Below are 20,884 nucleotides of genomic sequence, written 5' to 3'. Positions count from 1 at the left end.
TGATTATCAAAATAACCTTTAGTTGTAGACCTAACTGTAACCCACTAGACACGTCTGTTTTTAGAGACTGTTGCTTCTGTTTGTCACTTTCTCTTCTTGTTGTGGTCTGTCTGCCGTCAAAATGTCCCCACGAAATGAGTGAAATCTAAAACAACCTACTTAGGGGGAATCTTTGGGATGTCCCTACTTTCAAAACTCCTGACCCTAAGTATTATATTTCACTTACTCGTCACATACCATTTGTGCCACAGACATGAATTACACCTCAAATTGTGTGGCTTGTTGACGAGAGATGTGCTGTTTTTTTCCTAATCTATCAGAATTACGTTTTTTGAATGGGGGACAATAAATGGATGATTTACATTGAAAAGGGGCCCCACATATATTTACGAAGCAGAATACCTTAGAGAGTTGGAGGTGGGCTTTTTTAACATGGGCCAGTAAGCAACCACCCTCAACACCCTAGTATCATGGTGGTGACTTTTGCACTTTTTTTAGATTATGTAAAAATCTAGTTAAAATCTAAAAATTAATTTTCTGTAAGGGGTAGGAATAGAATGTAGGAATTAGCTTGATTTAAGAACAATATAATGTGTGTTAATGGCAAGTCCCCATTATGATGCATAAACAAACGTATGTGTTTTGTCTGGCATGCTTAGACTGGGAGGCCCGTATCGACAGTCATGGTCGTGTGTTCTACGTGGACCACATTAACCGGACAACCACTTGGCAACGGCCCACGTCTGCAGCCACGCCGGATGGCTTGCGCAGGTCTGGTTCTGTCCAGCAGATGGAGCAGCTCAACAGGAGGTAAACAACCATGTTTACATAATTTGTATATGTGTATAGTCTTTATCAGCAGTTACCCTTTTTAATAACAAATAAAAGTTTTAAACTTTGAGTAAACCAACGTCTTAAACTTCCATCAGAAAAGATCTGAAGTACAAATTGACGTGAACTGCATTCATAGTGCATCCTGGAAAGACTGTCTGTGTGAATATTATGACATATTATTTTCCTTAACGAAAACTAAATGTTAACATTTAGTGTTAAATTTTTTTTAAATGCAAACATCCCTTAGACTCATCATGCCCTTTTACACTCTCTGATTCCCTTTGAACATATAGTCCATACTAAATAAAAGGTGATAAACGTTTAACATCACATTAAACAAGACCACTTTAACATATGTATACACACCGGACAGAAAACGTGGCAGAGGAATCGGGTCGTCCGATAACAATGCCGGATTGAACGGCAGCTTCGTGTGCAGGGGATCAAGTAAATGAGGTAGGATGGTTCTTCTGGTAACTAGTAAGTAGGCCTGTCATGATTATTAATTAATCGTCTGATCACGGTTATTTGATCTAACCGAGGTTATCTGAGATAACCGCGTTTATTGTGCACTTTAAATTACTGTCCAAATAGGAGAATGAAACTGAGTGTCTCATTCAATTAAACTTACTGATCCGCACCACGGACCTGAGTGCAGCTCGTGAAGAGACGCTCCTGAACCAGACTGTGATGCACGCGCCGTCTGTGGAGGTTTACGCCAAACTCCCACAAAAATATAAATGAGAATTTTTGTGAATGCAAATCACTCCGGTTTCACTTTAATTTAGCGATTGTGTGATGGTAAATGTTTTTTGTCAAAATACACAGCGACACAGAAAAGCCCTGTGTTATGCCCGCTTACTCTATTTTTAAGGATATTATATAATTAAGAAACACAGTATCTCAAAGGTCTGTCTTCATGTGAAAGAAGGGCTTGTGGGTTTAATCGGAGAGCCTTAAAATAACTTATGAAAGTGAAGAATTTTGGACAGAAATATTTTACTATTGCATGCTTTAATATAATAATATAATGTAATATAATACCTGTTCAGGTTGGCTGGGTTCCAACAACAACAGTATAATGCAAAATGGACCAAGACTAAAGTTGACCAAAAAGAGAGACAGATATTTCAAGTATTTTGACATATTTAGATATTTAAAATATTATTTTTAATGTCATTCAGAAGTTTTTAAACTCTAAGTAAACTCTACTTCTAAGTCCACTATGCACACATACACACACATATGTACCTAGTTTATGAATGGTTCCTTTTATTTTACATTATGTTTTCATCCATTTTAATCACATTTAAGCTTTTTAAAAATGCTGGGTTGACAAATAATTGAAAAAGTACAAAAATGTTTCTCCTTTAATGTCATGAAATTGTATGTATGATAATATAAGCTGTCCGTTTTTTAAATTTCATGTCAACATGTTTTTCACAACGTTGAAATGTAAAAAATACAAATGAATTCCACATATAACATTTAAGTGCTTGTATCATGAAAATGTTATATCGTTTCATAGCTGTTCGAATGTGATCTGGAAAGTCCAATTAACCTTTATGGGTGTCAGAAAATGAACATTTACTGTAAAAGCAAAACACAGCTTGCATTTTCACACCATCGACACTTTGTAAAAAATGCTAAAATGCTCCCACACAAATTCCATTTTGATCAACTCTTCTCAGAAGTTTCAATGAAAACTGGAAATCAGAAGACACACCAGGAAGTGTGGAGCCCTAAATAAAGGCTGGGCTGAATGAGGATAATATCACTTGACAAAGAAAGTTTTACTGTGAAAATGATTATTAATAATAATAAATGAAATAATTTTTGGGACATAAGTGTCTTATTAAATTGCTTGTGCCATCATTTACAGTAAAAATGCAAACAGCTACTCAAGGCCATGTGAGTGGCTTATTCTTTACCAAGTGATATGTTTAGGTCATTGCACTTTTTGAAGGTAGATGTATATATAACTGTTTGTTGTTGAGAGAAAGCAAATACGGTGAGTAGTTTGAATACGTCAGCTATGCATAATTCAAAATGAAGTCTGTTTTATTTTTACACGTGTTGACTCAAATGCTGCTTCTCTTTATGTGCTGACTCTTAAAGAGCTCTTTTTTATCCACTGTTTATATACATGCTCAGCCACAACATTAAAAACACCTGCCTAATATTGCGTTGGTCCCCCTCGTGCTGCCAAAACAGTGCCAACCCGCATCTCAGAATAGCATTCTAACAATAGCATATTCTTCTCACCACAATTGTACAGAGCGGTTATGGAGTTAGATTTTGTCAGTTCGAATCAGTCTGGCCATTCTCTGTTGACCTCTCTCATCAACAAGGTGTTTCCAAATGCAGAACTGCCCCTCACTGGATGTTTTTTGTTTTTTGCACCATTCTGTGTAAATTCTAGAGACTGTTGTGTGTGAAAATCCCAAAAGATCAGCAGTTACAGATATACTCAAACCAGCCCGTCTGCTATTGCTATTCTGAAATGCGGGTTGGCGCAGTTTTGGCGGCATGAAGGGGACCTACACAATATTAGGCAGGTGGTTTTAATGTTGTGGCTCATCGGTGTGTGTGTGTGTGTGTTTATGTGTGTATGTATGTATGTATATATATATATATATATATATATATATATATATATATATATATATAAACAGTGGATTCAGAAAGTATTCAGATAAAATTCTTTAAAAACATTTTTTTTTTCCACAAATCTACATTCCATACCCCATAATGACAAAGCAAGCCTCAAGTATTTTTGGGTATGATGCGACAAGCTTTGCACACCTGGATTTAGGGATTTTCTGGCATTCTTCTTAAGGTGAACCTTCTGCCCAGCCTGAGCGCACTGGACCAGTTTTTCATTAAGGATATCTCTGTATTTTACTGCGTTCAGCTTTCCTTCAACCCTGACCAGTCCCCCAGTCACTGCCACTGAAAAATACCCCCACAGCATGACTCTACCACCACCATGCTTCACCGTTGGGATGGTATTGCGCAGGTGATGAGCGGTGCTTGGTTTCCTTGTGACATGACACTTGAGGCCAAACAGTTCAATCTTTGTTTCATCAGACCAGAGAATCTTGTTTCTCACAGTCTCAGAATCAGAATCAGCTTTATTGCCAAGTATGCTTACGCATAGAAGGAATTTGTCTTGGTGACAGGAGCTTCCAGTGTACAACAATACAAAAACAATACAAAAACTGCAGCAAGACAGATAATAATAAAAAAAAAAAAAAATAGTTATACACATACATACATACACACACACATACATACACATACGTAGTGCAATCTAATACAAATCTGTTATTATATGTACAGTGCAAATACAAATCTGTTATGTACAGTGCAAATGTTTTTTTGTTTTTTTCCCCCAGAGGAATGAAATGGCAGAAGAGGTTGGATGTGTTGGATAAATATAAAAAAGACTAAACTGTGTTTTGCACAAAGTTATTGCTCAATGGGGCAATTTACTGTTCATGAGATGGATAGCCTGAGGGAAAAAACTGTTCCTGTGCCTGACGGTTCTGGTGCTCAGAGCTCTGAAGCGTCGGCCAGAACACAACAGTTCAAAAAGGTAATGGGCAGGGTGAGTGGTGTCCAGAGTGATTTTTCCAGCCTTTTTCCTCACTCTGGAAGTGTATAGTTCTTGAAGGGGGGGGCAGGGGGCAACCAGTAATCCTCTCAGCAGTCCGAACTGTCCTTCGTAGCCTTCTGATGTCTGATTTCGTAGCTGAACCAAACCAGACAGTTATTGAAGTGCAGAGGACAGACTCAATGACTGCTGATTAGAACTGTATCAGCAGCGCCTGTGGCAGGTTGAACTTCCTCAATTGGCGAAGGAAGTACAACCTCTGCCGGGCCTTTTTCACAATGGAGTCAATGTGTGTCTCCCATTTCAGGTCCTGTGAGATGGTAGTGCCCAGGAACCTGAATGACTCCACTGCTGCCACAGTGCTGTTTAGAATGGTGAGGGGGTCAGTGTTGGGGTGTTCCTCCACAATCATCTCCATTGTTTTGAGCGTGTTCAGCTCAAGGTTGTTTTGAATGCACCAGACAGCCAGCTGTTCAACCTCCCTTCTGTATGCAGACTCATCGTCATCTCGGATGAGGCCGATGACAGTGGTGTCGTCTGCAAACTTCAGGAGCTTGACAGAGGGGTCCTTGGCGATGCAGTCATTAGTGTAGAGGGAGAAGAGTAGTGGGGAGAGCACACATCCCTGGGGGGCACCAGTGCTGATTGTACTGGTGCTGGAAGTGAGTTTCCCCTGTCTCACAAGCTGCTGCCTGTCCGTCAGAAAGCTGGTAATCCACTGACAGATAGACATGGGAACAGAGAGTTGGTGTAATTTATTCTGGAGTATAGCTGGGATGATGGTGTTGAAAGCCGAACTGAAGTCCACAAAAAGGATCCTTGCATATGTCCCTGGTCTGTCCAGATGTTGCAGGATATGATGCAATCCCTTGTTGACTGCATCAGCCACAGACCTGTTTGCTCGATAAGCAAATTGAAGGGGATATAGAAAGGGTCCAGTGATGTTCTTCAGGTGGGCCAACACCAGTCTCTCAAATGATTTCATTACCACAGACATCAGGGCGACAGGTCTGTAGTCATTAAGTCCTGTGAATTTTGGTTTCTTTGAGACAGGAATAACGATTGAGTGTTTGAAGTAGCATGGGACTTCACACTGCTCCAGTGATCTATTGAAGATCTGTGTGAAGATGTGTTCCAGCTGGTTAGCACAGGATCGAAGACACGCTGGTGAGACGCCATCTGGGCCTGAAGCGTTCCTCGTCTTTTGTTTCCGAAAGACACGGCTCACATCATCTTCACAGATCTTAAGTGCAGGTTGAGTAGCAGGAGGGGGGTTGCAGGAGGTGTTGGTGTTTGTGTGAAGTGAAGGTCAGAGTGGGTGTGGGGTGTGAGATTGGGCCTTTCAAATCTGCAGTAGAACACATTCAGGTCATCAGCCAGTTGTTGGTCCACCACAGGGTTGGGGGTAGGAGTCCTGTAATTTGTGAGTTGTTTCATGCTACTCCACACTGATGCAGGGTCGTTAGCTGAAAACTTTTATCTTCTTTTAGCCACTCTGATTTCCTTGTTCAGTGTGTTCCTGGCCTGATGTACAAGACTTTATCCCCACCCCTGTAAGTATCCTTTTTGGCCTGACGAAGCTGCCTGAGCTCTGCTGTATGCCACGGTTTGTCATTGTTGAACTTTAAATAAGTCCTAGTAGGAATGCACTTATCCTCACAGAAACTGATACATGATGTAACAGTATCTGTGAGCTCGTCCAGGTCTGTGGCTGCAGCCTCAAAAACACTCCAATCTGTGCAGTTGAAGCTGGCTTGTAGTTCCCGTTCTGCTTCATTGGTCCATCTCTTTACAGTCCTTACTAATGGCTTGGTTGATTTTACTTTCTGCCTGTAGGTTGGAAGAAGATGAACCAGACAGTGATCAGAGAGTCCCAAAGATGCTCTAGGGACAGAGCAATATGCATCCTTAATTATTGTGTAGCAATGATCCAGTATGTTCCTGTCTCTGGTGGGGCATGTAATGTGTTTGTATTTGGGCAGTTCACGTGTGCGATTTGCTTTGTTAAAATCCCCAAGAATAATAATAACTGAGTCCGGGTATTGTTGTTCCGTGTCTGTGATTTGATCAGCCAGCTGTTGCAGCGCGGCATTCAAACACACGTTTGGCACGATATACACACTCACCAGAATAAACGAGGAAAACTCCTGCGGCGAGTAGAAAGGCTTACAGTTAGTAAAGAGCGCTTCCAAATTAGGACAGCACATCCTCTTTAACGTTGTTACATCTGTACACCAACTTTCACTGATGTAAAAGCATTTTCCACCGCCTCTCGTTTTCCCTGTTAACTCCGCGATGTGATCCGCTCTGAACAGCTGAAAGCCCGGCAGATGTAACGCGCTGTCCGGAATGGCTTCACTCAGCCAGGTTGTGAAGCACAAGGCAGCAGAGGTTGAAAAGTCCTTGTTTGTGCGGGTGAGGAGATGTAGTTTGTGCGTTTTGTTAGGAAGAGAGTGGAGATTCGCAAGATGAATGCTCGGCAGCGCTGTTCGAAAGCCGCGCCGACGGAGTTTAACCAGCGCACCGGCTCGTCTCCCTCGCCTGCGTCTCCTAGCGCTTTAAACAACACCGCTGCGCCTCCGACTAAAATGTCCAGCAAAATGTCTGACTATTCAAAAACCGGGAAAAGACTGTCTGGTATAAGCTGTCGAATGTTTAGCAGTTCGTGTCTGGTAAAACTGTCTGGGGAAAAAGATTACTAAACACAGGACAAACAAACAAAAACAACAAAACAATAGGAGCGCTCCACACCGAGGCGGCCATCCGCGGCGCCATCGTGATGTAATCCGTCTGAGAGTCCTTTAGGTGCTTTTTTATGTGTCTTGCACTGAGGAGATTTTTTTTGTAACCTTCCCCAGATCTGCGCCTTGACACAATCTTATCTCTGAGCTCTGCAGGAAGTTCCTTTTGACCTCATGGCTTGGTTTTAGCTCTGATATGCATTTTCAGCTGCGAGACCTTATATAGATAGGTGTGTGCTTTTCCAAATCATCTCCAATCAATTGAATTTGCCAGAGATGGACTCCAATCAAAGTGTAGAAACATCTCAAAGATGATCCAGAGAAATGGGATGCACCTGAGCTAAATTTCAAGTGTCATAGCAAAGAGTCTGAATACTTATGTCAATGTGATATTTCAGTTTTTTCTTTTTAATAAATTTAGAAAGTTATCAAAAATCTGGTTTTTGCTTTGTCATTATGGGGTATGGAGTATAGATTGGTGTGAAAAAATAAAATATATATATACACATTATGTATATAGTTATAAAGTAAATAATAGGCACTTTTTTGCCACCTACAGATTAAAAATATAGCAGTTTTTGATTCAGAAAGTAGCTAAAGCTTTTTCTTTGTTAGCCCGCAGACAACAGATGATAATTTTAGGATGGATTATTCTCAGAGCACACTAGGCTTTAGTGTGCTCATCTTATTGAGCTGCTTAAGAGTTCCTAATTGGATGGATGGTTTCATAATTGTGGTGTTTCATTAGAAATGGTTGTAAAAATATTCGACAGTCATGTTTTCAAGTGGTTGACGGAAATGAGTTTATGATTGGCCAACGTTGATAGAACATTGTACAATTTAATGATTGCAGATCACTAACATTTATCAAATTGCTAACATTTTATGAACATTTAAATATTTTAAAAAACAAAAAATGTGCACTTTGTATTGACAAGGCTGTTGGTAGATTTTTAAATTGACAAAAGGGAAAATAACACTTCTGTTAAAGGGGTCATGCTTTTTTATCATTTTACAATTGTAGTTAGAAGAATAGCATCTCAGAATGCTATTCTGAGATGCGGGTTGGTGCTGTTTTGGTAGCATGAGGGGGACCTACACAATATTAGGCAGGTGGTTTTAATGTTGTGGCTGATTGCTGTTTGTCTAAATATCAAGGAAAATTTGATTATCCATTTCATGGCCCATTTAAAGTGTCAGGTTCACCCAAAAATTATATTGTACCCTCGTTTTTGCTGGTACACTCCTTTCATGTGGGGAAAGTTTAAAATCTCTATTCACTTCATACAGCGTTTTTCTCTGTATTGTAAAAAATGACATTCATCATTAATGACAATTCACTAGTAAATGATTGTAGGATTTGTAGTTCTATACTTGAGATTTGGAGAGTAATACCTGATATGGCTATTGTCAGGTATCAGACCATCCAGAGGACGATGGCCACAGAGAGGAGAGATGAGGAGTCAGGCAGCCCTCGAAATGAAAGGACATCCAACACTGAAACAGACTCACCGCCACAGACAAACGGTAACTTCACACACATCAGCTGTCTATATTGATCATAATGGTTATGACATACTAAACAACATCAATACTATTTTTAGTAATGTTTGAGTTTTTTTTCTAGGGCTGTCAATCGATTTACAGTTTTATATCAAATTAATTACATGATAAATCACATATATTAATATTTGCTGAGAAAGCCCCTCAAATAAAAATAATTAAATATATAATGATTGAATAATTATAAATAATTATATTTAAATACATTTAAATATAATATATATTATAAACATATAATTCAGTTAATTAAAATTCATTACATTAATGTGGCAGATAAGTAAAGCATTGATAAGACAAAACAATAAGTGTCTGTAGAAGGCAAAATATTGTTTATTTCTATATTATTGAATATAAGCCTTTCATTGGCCTGCAGTCCATAGGAATCCATTTTGCTATTGAATATGTCAATCTGTCCAAGATAGATTTATTAATTTATTGATTCATACATTTAACAAAGAAAAGCAAAACATATATACACAGAATCAATATTTAACCCCCACTATTACCCCTCCCTATCCCCAGCCCCACCCTGACCCTCAACAAACATTCCTGTGGTCCCATATGAGTATATATACACACACACACACACAAAAATATAATAATTACACACATTAACAACTACACCTCTCTCTCCACTGCCCCTCCCCGAGAGCCCTCAAAATATGCCAAATATTTGCCCCATTTCCCCACAAATGAGTCCAAATTCCCCAGTCTTTTAGATGACCCTTCTTCAAAATCCGCCACCCTCCCAATCTCCGAGCACCACTCCTGAAATGGGGGCGCTCCAGCTGACTTCCATCCCCTTAAAACTATTTGTCTGGCGATCATGACACTGGTTAGGACCCAATTTGTTGTGTGTTTATTCTCTATATTGATGACCGTCCCATCGCCTAAAATACAGAGTATGGGGCAAAATGAAATTTGAGTGCCCAATACTTCACACATAAAATTCTGAACTTTCAACCAAAATTCTTGGGTCTTAACACACCACCAAAAAACATGGGTTGTGTCTCCACCTTCTGATTGGCATCGGCAGCAGGTGGGTATGTCTTTAAGACCAAGCCTATACAATCTAGAATCAAATAGAATTGATGAAAAATCTTGAATTGCATAAGGCGCACCCTTGCATCTCTAGATGCAGACTTTACCTTTTTTAGAATCCTAGCCCACACTCCCTCCTCCAATACCAAGTTTAAATCTTTCTCCCATAATCTCTTGATAGAAGTTAAAGCTCCGTCCCCCAGACTCTGAATTATCAGGGAGTAATACACTGATGCCTCATGACCTTTTCCAAAAGCAGTAATCACCACTCCCAGAGTGTCTGCCGCTTTAGGGTGGGTGTATGCTACTCCCAAAAATAGTACAGCGCAGGTGGCGCAGCTGTAAATACCTAAAAAACTGAGATCTGGGAATCCCAAAATGTTGAACAAAATTTTCAAAGGATCTCAACACTCCACTCTCAAATAGGTCACCGAGTGTAGTAACCCCCCTCACAATCCACTCTGACCAGCAGAAAGGGGACTTATTAATACATAATTTTGGGTTCAGTCATATGCTCGTGGCAACATTTAAATAAATGTCTGAATTAAACACTCTGGACACTTTTGTCCATACCGAGTGCAAATGCGAGATAACGGGGTGTAACTTAACTTCACCGGTTAGTTTGATTGAAAGGCTTTGCAATGGCAAAATAGGGGCAAAAACTTCCGGTTCAATACAAAACCAGGGACGGGCTCTCTCAGGTGGAAGCACCCAAAGAGCCAAATGTCTGAGAACGAATAAGGGCTTTTCTAAGGACGCGTCAATGTACACATACATCAGATGGACACTTTTGGAGCATTTCACTTTGGTTGTGTTGCAACACAGCGGTTTTAGGTTGCAGTGTCAGGTTAAATGTATTTAGAAACTTAGAAAAACATGTCTCAAGATCCCTGCATTCGGAATTGTGCTCCGTCCAGGTGTGTCTCTGTCTGTACAGCTACATGTTGCCTATGCAGCTGGAGTTTTGCTTACTGCCCCCTGCTGAAAACAGGTGGTACTTCAAGTCTGAATTGACCCTTCATTAAGCTCTGCCATTCTTGGTTACAGTTGCTCGCTCTGACAAGCTCTGCAGAACTCCCCCATAGGAATGAATGGTAGATTGCCATGAATGGTGCATTTTTTTGCTAAATATTCTTATAAACGGAATGGATAATATGCTTTACCTTCTTATGGTATTCTGTCATTTTTTAACATAAATAAATTTTCCTCATTTAATAAAAATGGTTTCCTTTATCTGAGCAGTACAAGACTTGGTGACTTTGCCTCCATTTGCCATCTGAACATAAAAAAAAAATGGTGGTCGTAAATAAAAAAGCGACACCTTTGGTATTCGCGGTCAAAATTGACCGACCATTGAAAATGAGTCAGTTGTTAAATTCAGCAGCCACTCCGACTGATTCACTTTTCACAGTTGAAGTTTCAAACTGCTTGAGGCTACGTGAAGATTTGTGAATTATTGCAACAGATTAATTTGAAAAGAGACTACTTATAGATGTACTTATATGTTGTTACAGATCTCTTTCCTTGTCTTTCTCAGAGTTGAGGAGAGACACTCCGTGTTCTCCTGGTCACTGTCAGAAGATCACATTACTGCTGCAGAGTCCAGCGGTTAAATTCATCACTCACCCAGAGTTCTTCACTGTGCTCCATGCTAATTACGTAAGTTTCTGCTTCAATACACACTGTTTCTATAGATTAGACCGTTTAAATAGTTGCATACTTCTATTGATTGACAAGTACAAGGTAACATCACACTCTCTTTATTTTTAGGGTGCGTATCGTATGTTCACCAACAGCTCGTGTCTGAAACACATGATTCTAAAGATCAGGCGTGATGCTCGCAACTTTGAGCGCTACCAGCACAACCGTGACCTGGTGACCTTCTTGAATCGTTTTGCTGATGCTCAACTGGAGCTGCCGAGGGGATGGGAGATCAAAACGGACCCACAGGGGAAGGTACCAGAAGTGCTCATACCCATGAACCCTGTCTCACACAATACTGATGTTTATCAAGCTAATATTCAACTGTCTATCTTCTTTTTCCATTCTTTCCCTCTGCAGTCATTCTTTGTAGATCATAACAGTCGTGCCACAACCTTCATTGATCCCAGGATCCCATTGCAAAACGGCAGACTGCCCAACCACCTGACACACCGGCAGCACCTGCAGAGATTACGCAGCTACAGCGCAGGAGAGGTTAGACACACACAGAAGATAAACAATCTTTTATGTGTCTTTAAGATGAGATAAAACCTTAAAGGCCCCATGAAATGGTTTAATGAGTGCAGTTGGGACGGGACATATGGTAGGGGTCATACCTCTTTTAAAATAGCCATTAGGCCTAACATCACAACCATGGACCATGATTTGTTACTTGCTATTGCTAATTGTAAGTAGGTGATATTAGGTGGAGGAGACTTATTTATTCTACAGATCAAATTTTTTATAAAAAAATTTGGATACACTTGTGCAGGGTAACAATATTTTTGGTCCATTTTCCTAGAAATGCATATCTGCTAAAAAAAATACCATTGGGTCTTTGATTTTCTAAATTCTGTGTGATGTTTATATTTCTACAAACACTGAGCATGCTCAGATCAATATAAACACAAAATTTGAAGCAACTGAAACAAAAAGTCGTATTGAGACCTAGATGATCGTTACATTATGTGACAAGATTTATTAGTTTATTTATTTGTTTCCATGTTTGTTCATTCCCAGGCATCAGAGGTGTCACGCACCCGCGGAGTGTCTTTGTTAGCCAGACCAGGAAACAGTCTGGTTGCAGCCATACGAAGCCAAGGCCAGCAGGAGCCAGTTCCATTAGGTTTGATGACAGACAGACCTGATTCATTGGACTACTGTTGCGCTTAGGGCTAGCCAGTATAGCTGGAAAAATGTGATCTCGGCTTTTGATGATATTCAATATATGTCTCTATTTATTTATTTGCTCTGACATTGGTCAAAAAGTTGACGTTTAGTATTTATTTATTTCAATCAGAGGAAATATTTGGACCAAACAGCTGTTATTGCCAAAGTGGATTAAAAATGTTTAATACAAGAATTAAAATAGAGTAAAAGTAAGCAAGGCAAGTTTTCCACTGCATTTGTCACTTAGTGAACATAAGGAAGAATTTAATATAATATTTTTTTTTATACCAATATAACAAAGAATACATAGTAATAAACACCAGTAGTTACAAACCAAATTTTTTTTTTTACATTTTTAAATACCTTGCGGGTGAACACTTGAGTGATGTATTTGTTGCTGAATTGGTGTTTTGGAATTTGTTAAAATTGTGAGTTCAAAAGAATGACTTCCACAATCTATCTCCCTTTTTGCTGATGAGGTTTAAACTATGGTGACCCAGGTGTGCACAACACAACAAAATTAGCAAAGCAAATAAAAGCTGAAAACACAATGGGAAAACAAACATAGCACAACGAAATTAAGCCACAACACAACGGAAATAAGCTACAACAGAACAGAAAAGACACAACATAACGGAAATAAACCACTGCCCAACAAAATTAAGCAACAATGCAAGTAAGCCACAACAGAACAGAAATAAACCACAGCACAACAAAATTTAGCCACAACACAATGGAAATAAGCCCCCCCAAAAAACAGAAATAAACGATAGCACAACAAAATTAAACAACAATGGAAATAAGCCACAACAGAAGAGAAATAAATCACAGCACAATTTAGCCACAACACAATGGAAATAAACCACAGCACAACGAAATTAGGCAACAACGGAAATAAGTCACAACACAACAGAAAAGCCTCAACACAACAGAAATAAACCACAGCGCAACTAAATTAAGCAACAATGGAAATAAGCCACAACACAACAGAAATAAACCACAGCACAATGAAATTTAGCCACAACACAATGGAAAATAACCGCAGCACAACTATATTAACCAACAACGAAAATAAGCCCCATCAGAAAAGCCACCACACAACTGAATTTAACCACAGCACAACAAAATTAATGAACAATGGAAATAAGCCACAACAGAATAGAAAAGTTGTGACTTTTTTCTGTTGTGTTGTGGCTTATTTCCATTACATTATGGCTTATTTCCATTGTGTTGTGGTTTATTTATGTTGTGTTGTGGCTTATTTCCGTTGTGTTGTGACTTATTTCTGTTGTATTGTAGCTTAATTTTGTTGCGGCTTATTTTTGTAGTGTTGTGGCTTAATTTTGTTTGTGCTGTGGCTTATTTCCGTTGTGTTGTGACTTATTTCTGTTGTATTGTAGCTTAATTTTGTTGCGGCTTATTTTTGTAGTGTTGTGGCTTAATTTTGTTTGTGCTGTGGCTTATTTCCGTTGTGTTGTGACTTATTTCCATTGTGTTGTGGCTTATTTATGTTGTGTTGTGGCTTATTTCCATTGTGTTGTGACTTATTTCCGTTGTGTTGTGGCTTATTTCCGTTGTGTTGTGACTTATTTCCGTTGTGTTGTGGCTTATTTCCGTTGTTGTGACTTATTTCCGTTGTGTTGTGACTTATTTCCGTTGTGTTGTGGCTTATTTCCATTGTGTTGTGACTTATTTCCATTGTGTTGTGGCTTATTTCCGTTGTGTTGTGGCTTATTTCCATTGTGTTGTGACTTATTTCCATTGTGTTGTGGCTTATTTCCGTTGTGTTGTGGCTTATTTCCATTGAGTTGTGACTTATTTCCATTGTGTTGTGGCTTATTTCCGTTGTGTTGTAGCTTATTTCCGTTGGGTTGGGACTTATTTCCGTTGGGTTGGGATTTAATTTTGTTGTGTTGTGGCTTATTTCCATTGTGTTGTGGCTTATTTCCATTGTGTTGTGGCTTATTTCCGTTGTGTTGTGGCTTATTTCCATTGTGTTGTGACTTATTTCCGTTGTGTTGTGGCTTATTTCCGTTGTGTTGTGGCTTATTTCCGTTGTGTTGTGACTTATTTCCGTTGTGTTGTGGCTTATTTCCGTTGTTGTGACTTATTTCCGTTGTGTTGTGGCTTATTTCCATTGTGTTGTGACTTATTTCCATTGTGTTGTGGCTTATTTCCGTTGTGTTGTGGCTTATTTCCATTGTGTTGTGGCTTATTTCCGTTGTGTTGTGGCTTATTTCCATTGAGTTGTGACTTATTTCCATTGTGTTGTGGCTTATTTCCGTTGTGTTGTAGCTTATTTCCGTTGGGTTGGGACTTATTTCCGTTGGGTTGGGATTTAATTTTGTTGTGTTGTGGCTTATTTCCATTGTGTTGTGGCTTATTTCCGTTGTGTTGTGGCTTATTTCCATTGTGTTGTGACTTATTTCCATTGTGTTGTGGCTTATTTCCATTGCGTTGTAGCTTATTTCCGTTGGGTTGGGACTTATTTCCGTTGGGTTGGGATTTAATTATGTTGCGTTGTGGCTTATTTCTGTTGTATTGTAGCTTAATTTTGTTTGTGCTGTGGCTTATTTCTGTTGTGTTGTGGCTTATTTCCATTGTGTTGTGACTTATTTCCATTGTGTTGTGGCTTATTTCCGTTGTGTTGTGGCTTATTTCCATTGTGTTGTGGCTTATTTCCATTGTGTTGTGGCTTATTTCCATTGTGTTGTGGCTTATTTCCGTTGTGTTGTGGCTTATTTCCATTGTGTTGTGACTTATTTCCATTGTGTTGTGGCTTATTTCCGTTGTGTTGTGGCTTATTTCCATTGTGTTGTGACTTATTTCCATTGTGTTGTGGCTTATTTCCGTTGTGTTGTAGCTTATTTCCGTTGGGTTGGGACTTATTTCCGTTGGGTTGGGATTTAATTTTGTTGTGTTGTGGCTTATTTCCATTGTGTTGTGGCTTATTTCCGTTGTGTTGTGGCTTATTTCCATTGTGTTGTGACTTATTTCCATTGTGTTGTGGCTTATTTCCATTGCGTTGTAGCTTATTTCCGTTGGGTTGGGACTTATTTCCGTTGGGTTGGGATTTAATTTTGTTGCGTTGTGGCTTATTTCTGTTGTATTGTAGCTTAATTTTGTTTGTGCTGTGGCTTATTTCTGTTGTGTTGTGGCTTATTTCCATTGTGTTGTGACTTATTTCCGTTGTGTTGTGGCTTATTTCCATTGTGTTGTGGCTTATTTCCGTTGTGTTGTGGCTTATTTCCATTGTGTTGTGACTTATTTCCATTGTGTTGTGGCTTATTTCCATTGCGTTGTAGCTTATTTCCGTTGGGTTGGGACTTATTTCCGTTGGGTTGGGATTTAATTTTGTTGCGTTGTGGCTTATTTCTGTTGTATTGTAGCTTAATTTTGTTTGTGCTGTGGCTTATTTTCGTTGTGTTGTGACTTATTTCCGTTGTGTTGTGGCTTATTTCCGTTGTGTTATGGCTTATTTATGTTGTGTTGTGGCTTATTTCCATTGTGTTGTGACTTATTTCCATTGCGTTGGGACTTATTTCCATTGCGTTGGGACTTATTTCCATTGCGTTGTAGCTTATTTCCGTTGGGTTGGGACTTATTTCCGTTGCATTGTGGCTTATTTTCGTTGTGTTTTGTCTTATTTCCATTGGGTTGGGACTTAATGTTGTTGTGTTGTGGCTTATTTCTGTTGTATTGTAGCTTAATTTTGTTGCGGCTTATTTTTGTTGTGTTGTGGCTTAATTTTGTTTGTGCTGTGGCTTATTTCCGTTGTGTTGTGACTTATTTCTGTTGCATTGTGACTTATTTTTGTTGTATTGTGTCTTATTTCTGTTGGGTTGGGACTTAAATTTGTTGCGTTGTGGCTTATTTCTGTTGTATTGTAGCTTAATTTTGTTGCATTGTGGCTCATTTTTGTTGTATTGTGGCTTATTTCTGTTGCGTTGTGGCTTATTTCTGTTGCGTTATGGCTTATTTTTGTTGTATTGTGGCTTATTTCTGTTGTATTGTAGCTTAATTTTGTTGCATTGTGGCTCATTTTTGTTGCGTTGTGGCTTATTTCTGTTGCGTTGTGGCTTATTTCTGTTGTATTGTGGCTTATTTCTGTTGTATTGTGGCTTATTTCTGTTGCGTTGTGGCTTATTTCTGTTGCATTGTGGCTTATTTCTGTTGCGTTGTGGCTTATTTCTGTTGTGCTGTGGCTTATTTCTGTTGTGCTGTGGCTTATTTCTGTTGCGTTGTGGCTTATTTCTGTTGCGTTGTGACTTATTTCTGTTGCGTTGTGGCTTATTTCTGTTGTGCTGTGGCTTATTTCTGTTGCGTTGTGGCTTATTTCTGTTGCGTTGTGGCTTATTTCTGTTGTGCTGTGGCTTATTTCTGTTGCGTTGTGGCTTATTTCTGTTGTGCTGTGGCTTATTTCTGTTGCGTTGTGGCTTATTTTTGTTTGTGTTTTGGCTTATTTCTGTTGTGTTGTGACTTATTTTTGTTTGTGTTTTGGCTTATTTCTGTTGTGTTGTGGCTTATTTTTGTTTGTGTTTTGGCTTATTTCTGTTGTGTTGTGACTTATTTTTGTTTGTGTTTTGGCTTATTTCTGTTGCGTTGTGGCTTATTTTTGTTTGTGTTTTGGCTTATTTCTGTTGCGTTGTGACTTATTTTTGTTTGTGTTTTGGCTTATTTCTGTTGTGTTGTGGCTTATTTTTGTTTGTGTTTTGGCTTATTTCTGTTGTGTTGTGACTTATTTTTGTTGCGTTGTGGCTTATTTCTGTTGTGTTGTGACTTATTTCTGTTGTATTGTGGCTTATTTCTGTTGCGTTGTGGCTTATTTCTGTTGCGTTGTGGCTTATTTCTGTTGCGTTGTGGCTTATTTCTGTTGTGTTGTGACTTATTTCTGTTGTATTGTGGCTCATTTTTGTTGCGTTGTGGCTTATTTCTGTTGCGTTGTGGCTTATTTCTGTTGTATTGTGGCTTATTTCTGTTGCGTTGTGGCTTATTTCTGTTGTGCTGTGGCTTATTTCTGTTGTGCTGTGGCTTATTTCTGTTGCGTTGTGGCTTATTTCTGTTGCGTTGTGACTTATTTCTGTTGCGTTGTGGCTTATTTCTGTTGTGCTGTGGCTTATTTCTGTTGCGTTGTGGCTTATTTCTGTTGCGTTGTGGCTTATTTCTGTTGCGTTGTGGCTTATTTCTGTTGTGCTGTGGCTTATTTCTGTTGCGTTGTGGCTTATTTTTGTTTGTGTTTTGGCTTATTTCTGTTGTGTTGTGACTTATTTTTGTTTGTGTTTTGGCTTATTTCTGTTGTGTTGTGGCTTATTTTTGTTTGTGTTTTGGCTTATTTCTGTTGTGTTGTGACTTATTTTTGTTTGTGTTTTGGCTTATTTCTGTTGCGTTGTGGCTTATTTTTGTTTGTGTTTTGGCTTATTTCTGTTGTGTTGTGACTTATTTTTGTTTGTGTTTTGGCTTATTTCTGTTGTGTTGTGGCTTATTTTTGTTTGTGTTTTGGCTTATTTCTGTTGTGTTGTGGCTTATTTTTGTTTGTGTTTTGGCTTATTTCTGTTGTGTTGTGACTTATTTTTGTTTGTGTTTTGGCTTATTTCTGTTGTGTTGTGACTTATTTCCATTGTGTTGTGACTTATTTCCGTTGCATTGTGGCTTATTTTTGTTGTGTTGTGGATTATTTTTGTTGCGTTGTGGCTTAATTTTGTTTGTGTTTTGGCTTATTTCTCTTGTGTTGTGACTTATTTCCGTTGGGTTGGGACTTATTTCCGTTGCATTGTGGCTTATTTCTGTTATGTTGTGACTTATTTCCGTTGGGTTGGGACTTAAATTTGTTGCGTTATGGCTTATTTATTTTGCATTATGGCTTATTTTCGTTGTGTTGTTTCTTTTTTCCATTGTGTTGTGACTTATTTCCGTTGTGTTGTGGCTTATTTACGTTGTGTTGTGGCTTATTTCTGTTGTATTGTAGCTTAATTTTGTTGCATTATGGCTTATTTTCGTTGTGTTGTGTCTTTTTTCCCGTTGTGTTGTGGCTTTTTTATGTTGTGTGGCTTATTTATGTTCCGTTTGCTTTGCAAATTTATTTGTTGTGCACCCCTTGGCTACCATATTAAAACAGACATCCTATAAAAATCTTGAATATCTATTAAGATCACTGTAATAAAAAAAATGACCAAAATCTTGAATATTGAGAGCAAAACTCGTTGGGAATATATTCAATATATACCCCAAACTTGGTTGCACTATATAACATTGTTATCTAGGTTTCCTTAGTACATATTAAGCTGATATCAAGCTGATATTTTCCATCTGTTCCCCAGCATACAATGATAGGATTGTAGCTTTTCTACGGCAACCCAACATCTTTGAGGTGCTACAAGAGCGACAGCCAAGCTTGGCGAGGAACCACTCACTCAAGTACTGCCCTCCTCTCCCTCTGTCATTTTACTGAAATACATCAGTAGTTCTTCAAGAAAGTACTGGTACTCAAAGTTTTTTGGGTGTTATATTTATGTCTGAAGGGAAAAGGTGCTCCATATTCGAACTGAAGGCACACAAAGACTGGAGAAGCTGTCGTGTGATGCTGACCTGGTCATACTGTTAAGGTAAAGCATCTCAGTGTAAATGTTCACTCAAATATGCTCATTCTGTTTGAGTCATAGTGGTGGCCTGGATGCTTCTCGACTGAGAAGAAAAAAATTATATTAAACAATATGTCACACTATGTCAAATAATGTGTTTTGCTTTGGTTTTCAGTTTGTTTGAGGAGGAGATCATGTCATATGTTCCTCTCGCATCATTTCACCCTGGGTTTAACTTCTCGCCACGCTGCTCCCCTGGTTCCTCTCCCCAGAACTCTCCAGGTAGGAGATATCCTGTTTACACCTGTGTTTAGCACTGTTCACTACTGATTGCAACAACAGAGACAGATTTTAAAATGGGACGTGGTGACATTTAATTATTATACATGAAGAATCTCAAGTTTGCAAGGATGATCCAATCATAAACCCCTCTGATCTGCTCTGATAAAGGATTCCTTGAGAGAACTCCACTAGTTCCAGCCTGCTGTCTATCTGGTGAGAGTTCGCCAGGTCAGCTGCTCTCAAGCCTTCAATACTGGCCCCTGATGTCCCCACCTTACTAACCCTCTCTGTCCCAATACTGGACATTTTACAGACCCCAAGCCTGTTGTCTTTTACTGTATGTGAATATTCAAATTTGTTTCCTTCAGTCCATAGAATGGTCATTTGTTCCTTCCTTAAACAAGTTGACTGTGTCCTAAGAGTATGCATGTTTGGAAAAACTAAGTACACTTTTAAAATTGGGGATGCACAATATATCTAAAAAGTTTTTATACAACCAAAAGAACAACCATCTCCCCCTTTTCATGTGTTTTTTCTCAAGGTGAACAAACTCATCTTTCCTGTGGACGTGTATCAGTCGTTTTGTGGTTTACTGATCTTGAACATTTGTTCCCTGATGATTGATTAAATCAAGCTCTGTTTTATATCTGTTGTGATGATTTTTGCCTGTCTTCTCATTAGGAACACAGAGAGCTCGAGCACCAGCACCCTACCGCAGAGACTTTGAAGCCAAACTTCGCAACTTCTACAGGAAACTTGAGGCAAAGGGCTACGGGCAAGGCCCAGGGAAGATCAAGTATGTCAACACTGACATCTTTTTATTAAAACAGAGGATATTTACACACTGCTGTAATGTGTGCTAAATAACAGTTCTGTTTTATTGTGTATTTTAGACTGATTGTCAGAAGAGATCATCTGTTAGAAGGAACATTTAATCAGGTCATGGCATATTCACGTAAAGAGCTTCAGAGAAACAAGCTGTACATCACCTTTGTTGGAGAGGAAGGGTGAGACTCTTGACATAGGAATATGTGATTGTGTGAATATTAAGTAAAACGTTTACAGATGTCTCAAATGTAAATTTGAACTTTAAGGTAGCTTGAACACATAGAATGATTCAGCTGCAAGCAGCAATTACAAGGCCAAATACCCCAGTGGCAGAATGTACATCCCACTAAAGTGTATTTTATACTTTCTGGACAAAAAGGCTTTTTTTAGTTTGCCCAAAAATAATGAAAAATGCGTATAGTATAAACTCAGGCTTCATTCACCTTGGATGCTTTAGTTCGTTCAGGAGAAAAGAACTTAGGCTTCTAGAATTGTTCACACTGCAGGGAAAATCTGATTTTTTTAGACTG

General features: G+C 38.9%; 1 protein-coding gene across 2 annotated transcripts in view; it reads left to right on the top strand.

The window, feature by feature from the left end:
- Window positions 1-20,884, top strand: part of LOC127443136 (E3 ubiquitin-protein ligase HECW1-like) — a 77,888-nt gene that overhangs the window by 45,795 nt on the left and 11,209 nt on the right. Inside the window, exons 11-22 of one of the 2 annotated variants that reach the window (XM_051701670.1) lie at window positions 660-810; window positions 8,606-8,718; window positions 11,333-11,454; window positions 11,566-11,751; window positions 11,857-11,991; window positions 12,517-12,622; window positions 18,984-19,080; window positions 19,185-19,268; window positions 19,420-19,526; window positions 19,695-19,754; window positions 20,208-20,322; window positions 20,420-20,533. In XM_051701670.1, the coding sequence (XP_051557630.1) occupies window positions 660-810; window positions 8,606-8,718; window positions 11,333-11,454; window positions 11,566-11,751; window positions 11,857-11,991; window positions 12,517-12,622; window positions 18,984-19,080; window positions 19,185-19,268; window positions 19,420-19,526; window positions 19,695-19,754; window positions 20,208-20,322; window positions 20,420-20,533 (1,390 nt within the window). The remainder of the gene's footprint in view (window positions 1-659; window positions 811-8,605; window positions 8,719-11,332; window positions 11,455-11,565; window positions 11,752-11,856; window positions 11,992-12,516; window positions 12,623-18,983; window positions 19,081-19,184; window positions 19,269-19,419; window positions 19,527-19,694; window positions 19,755-20,207; window positions 20,323-20,419; window positions 20,534-20,884) is intronic. The other variant, XM_051701671.1, reaches the window with a different exon arrangement.

Source organism: Myxocyprinus asiaticus, chromosome 6 (assembly GCF_019703515.2).
Source record: "Myxocyprinus asiaticus isolate MX2 ecotype Aquarium Trade chromosome 6, UBuf_Myxa_2, whole genome shotgun sequence".
Classification (NCBI taxonomy): domain Eukaryota; kingdom Metazoa; phylum Chordata; class Actinopteri; order Cypriniformes; family Catostomidae; genus Myxocyprinus; species Myxocyprinus asiaticus.
This window is presented reverse-complemented; position numbering and strand designations above follow the sequence as displayed.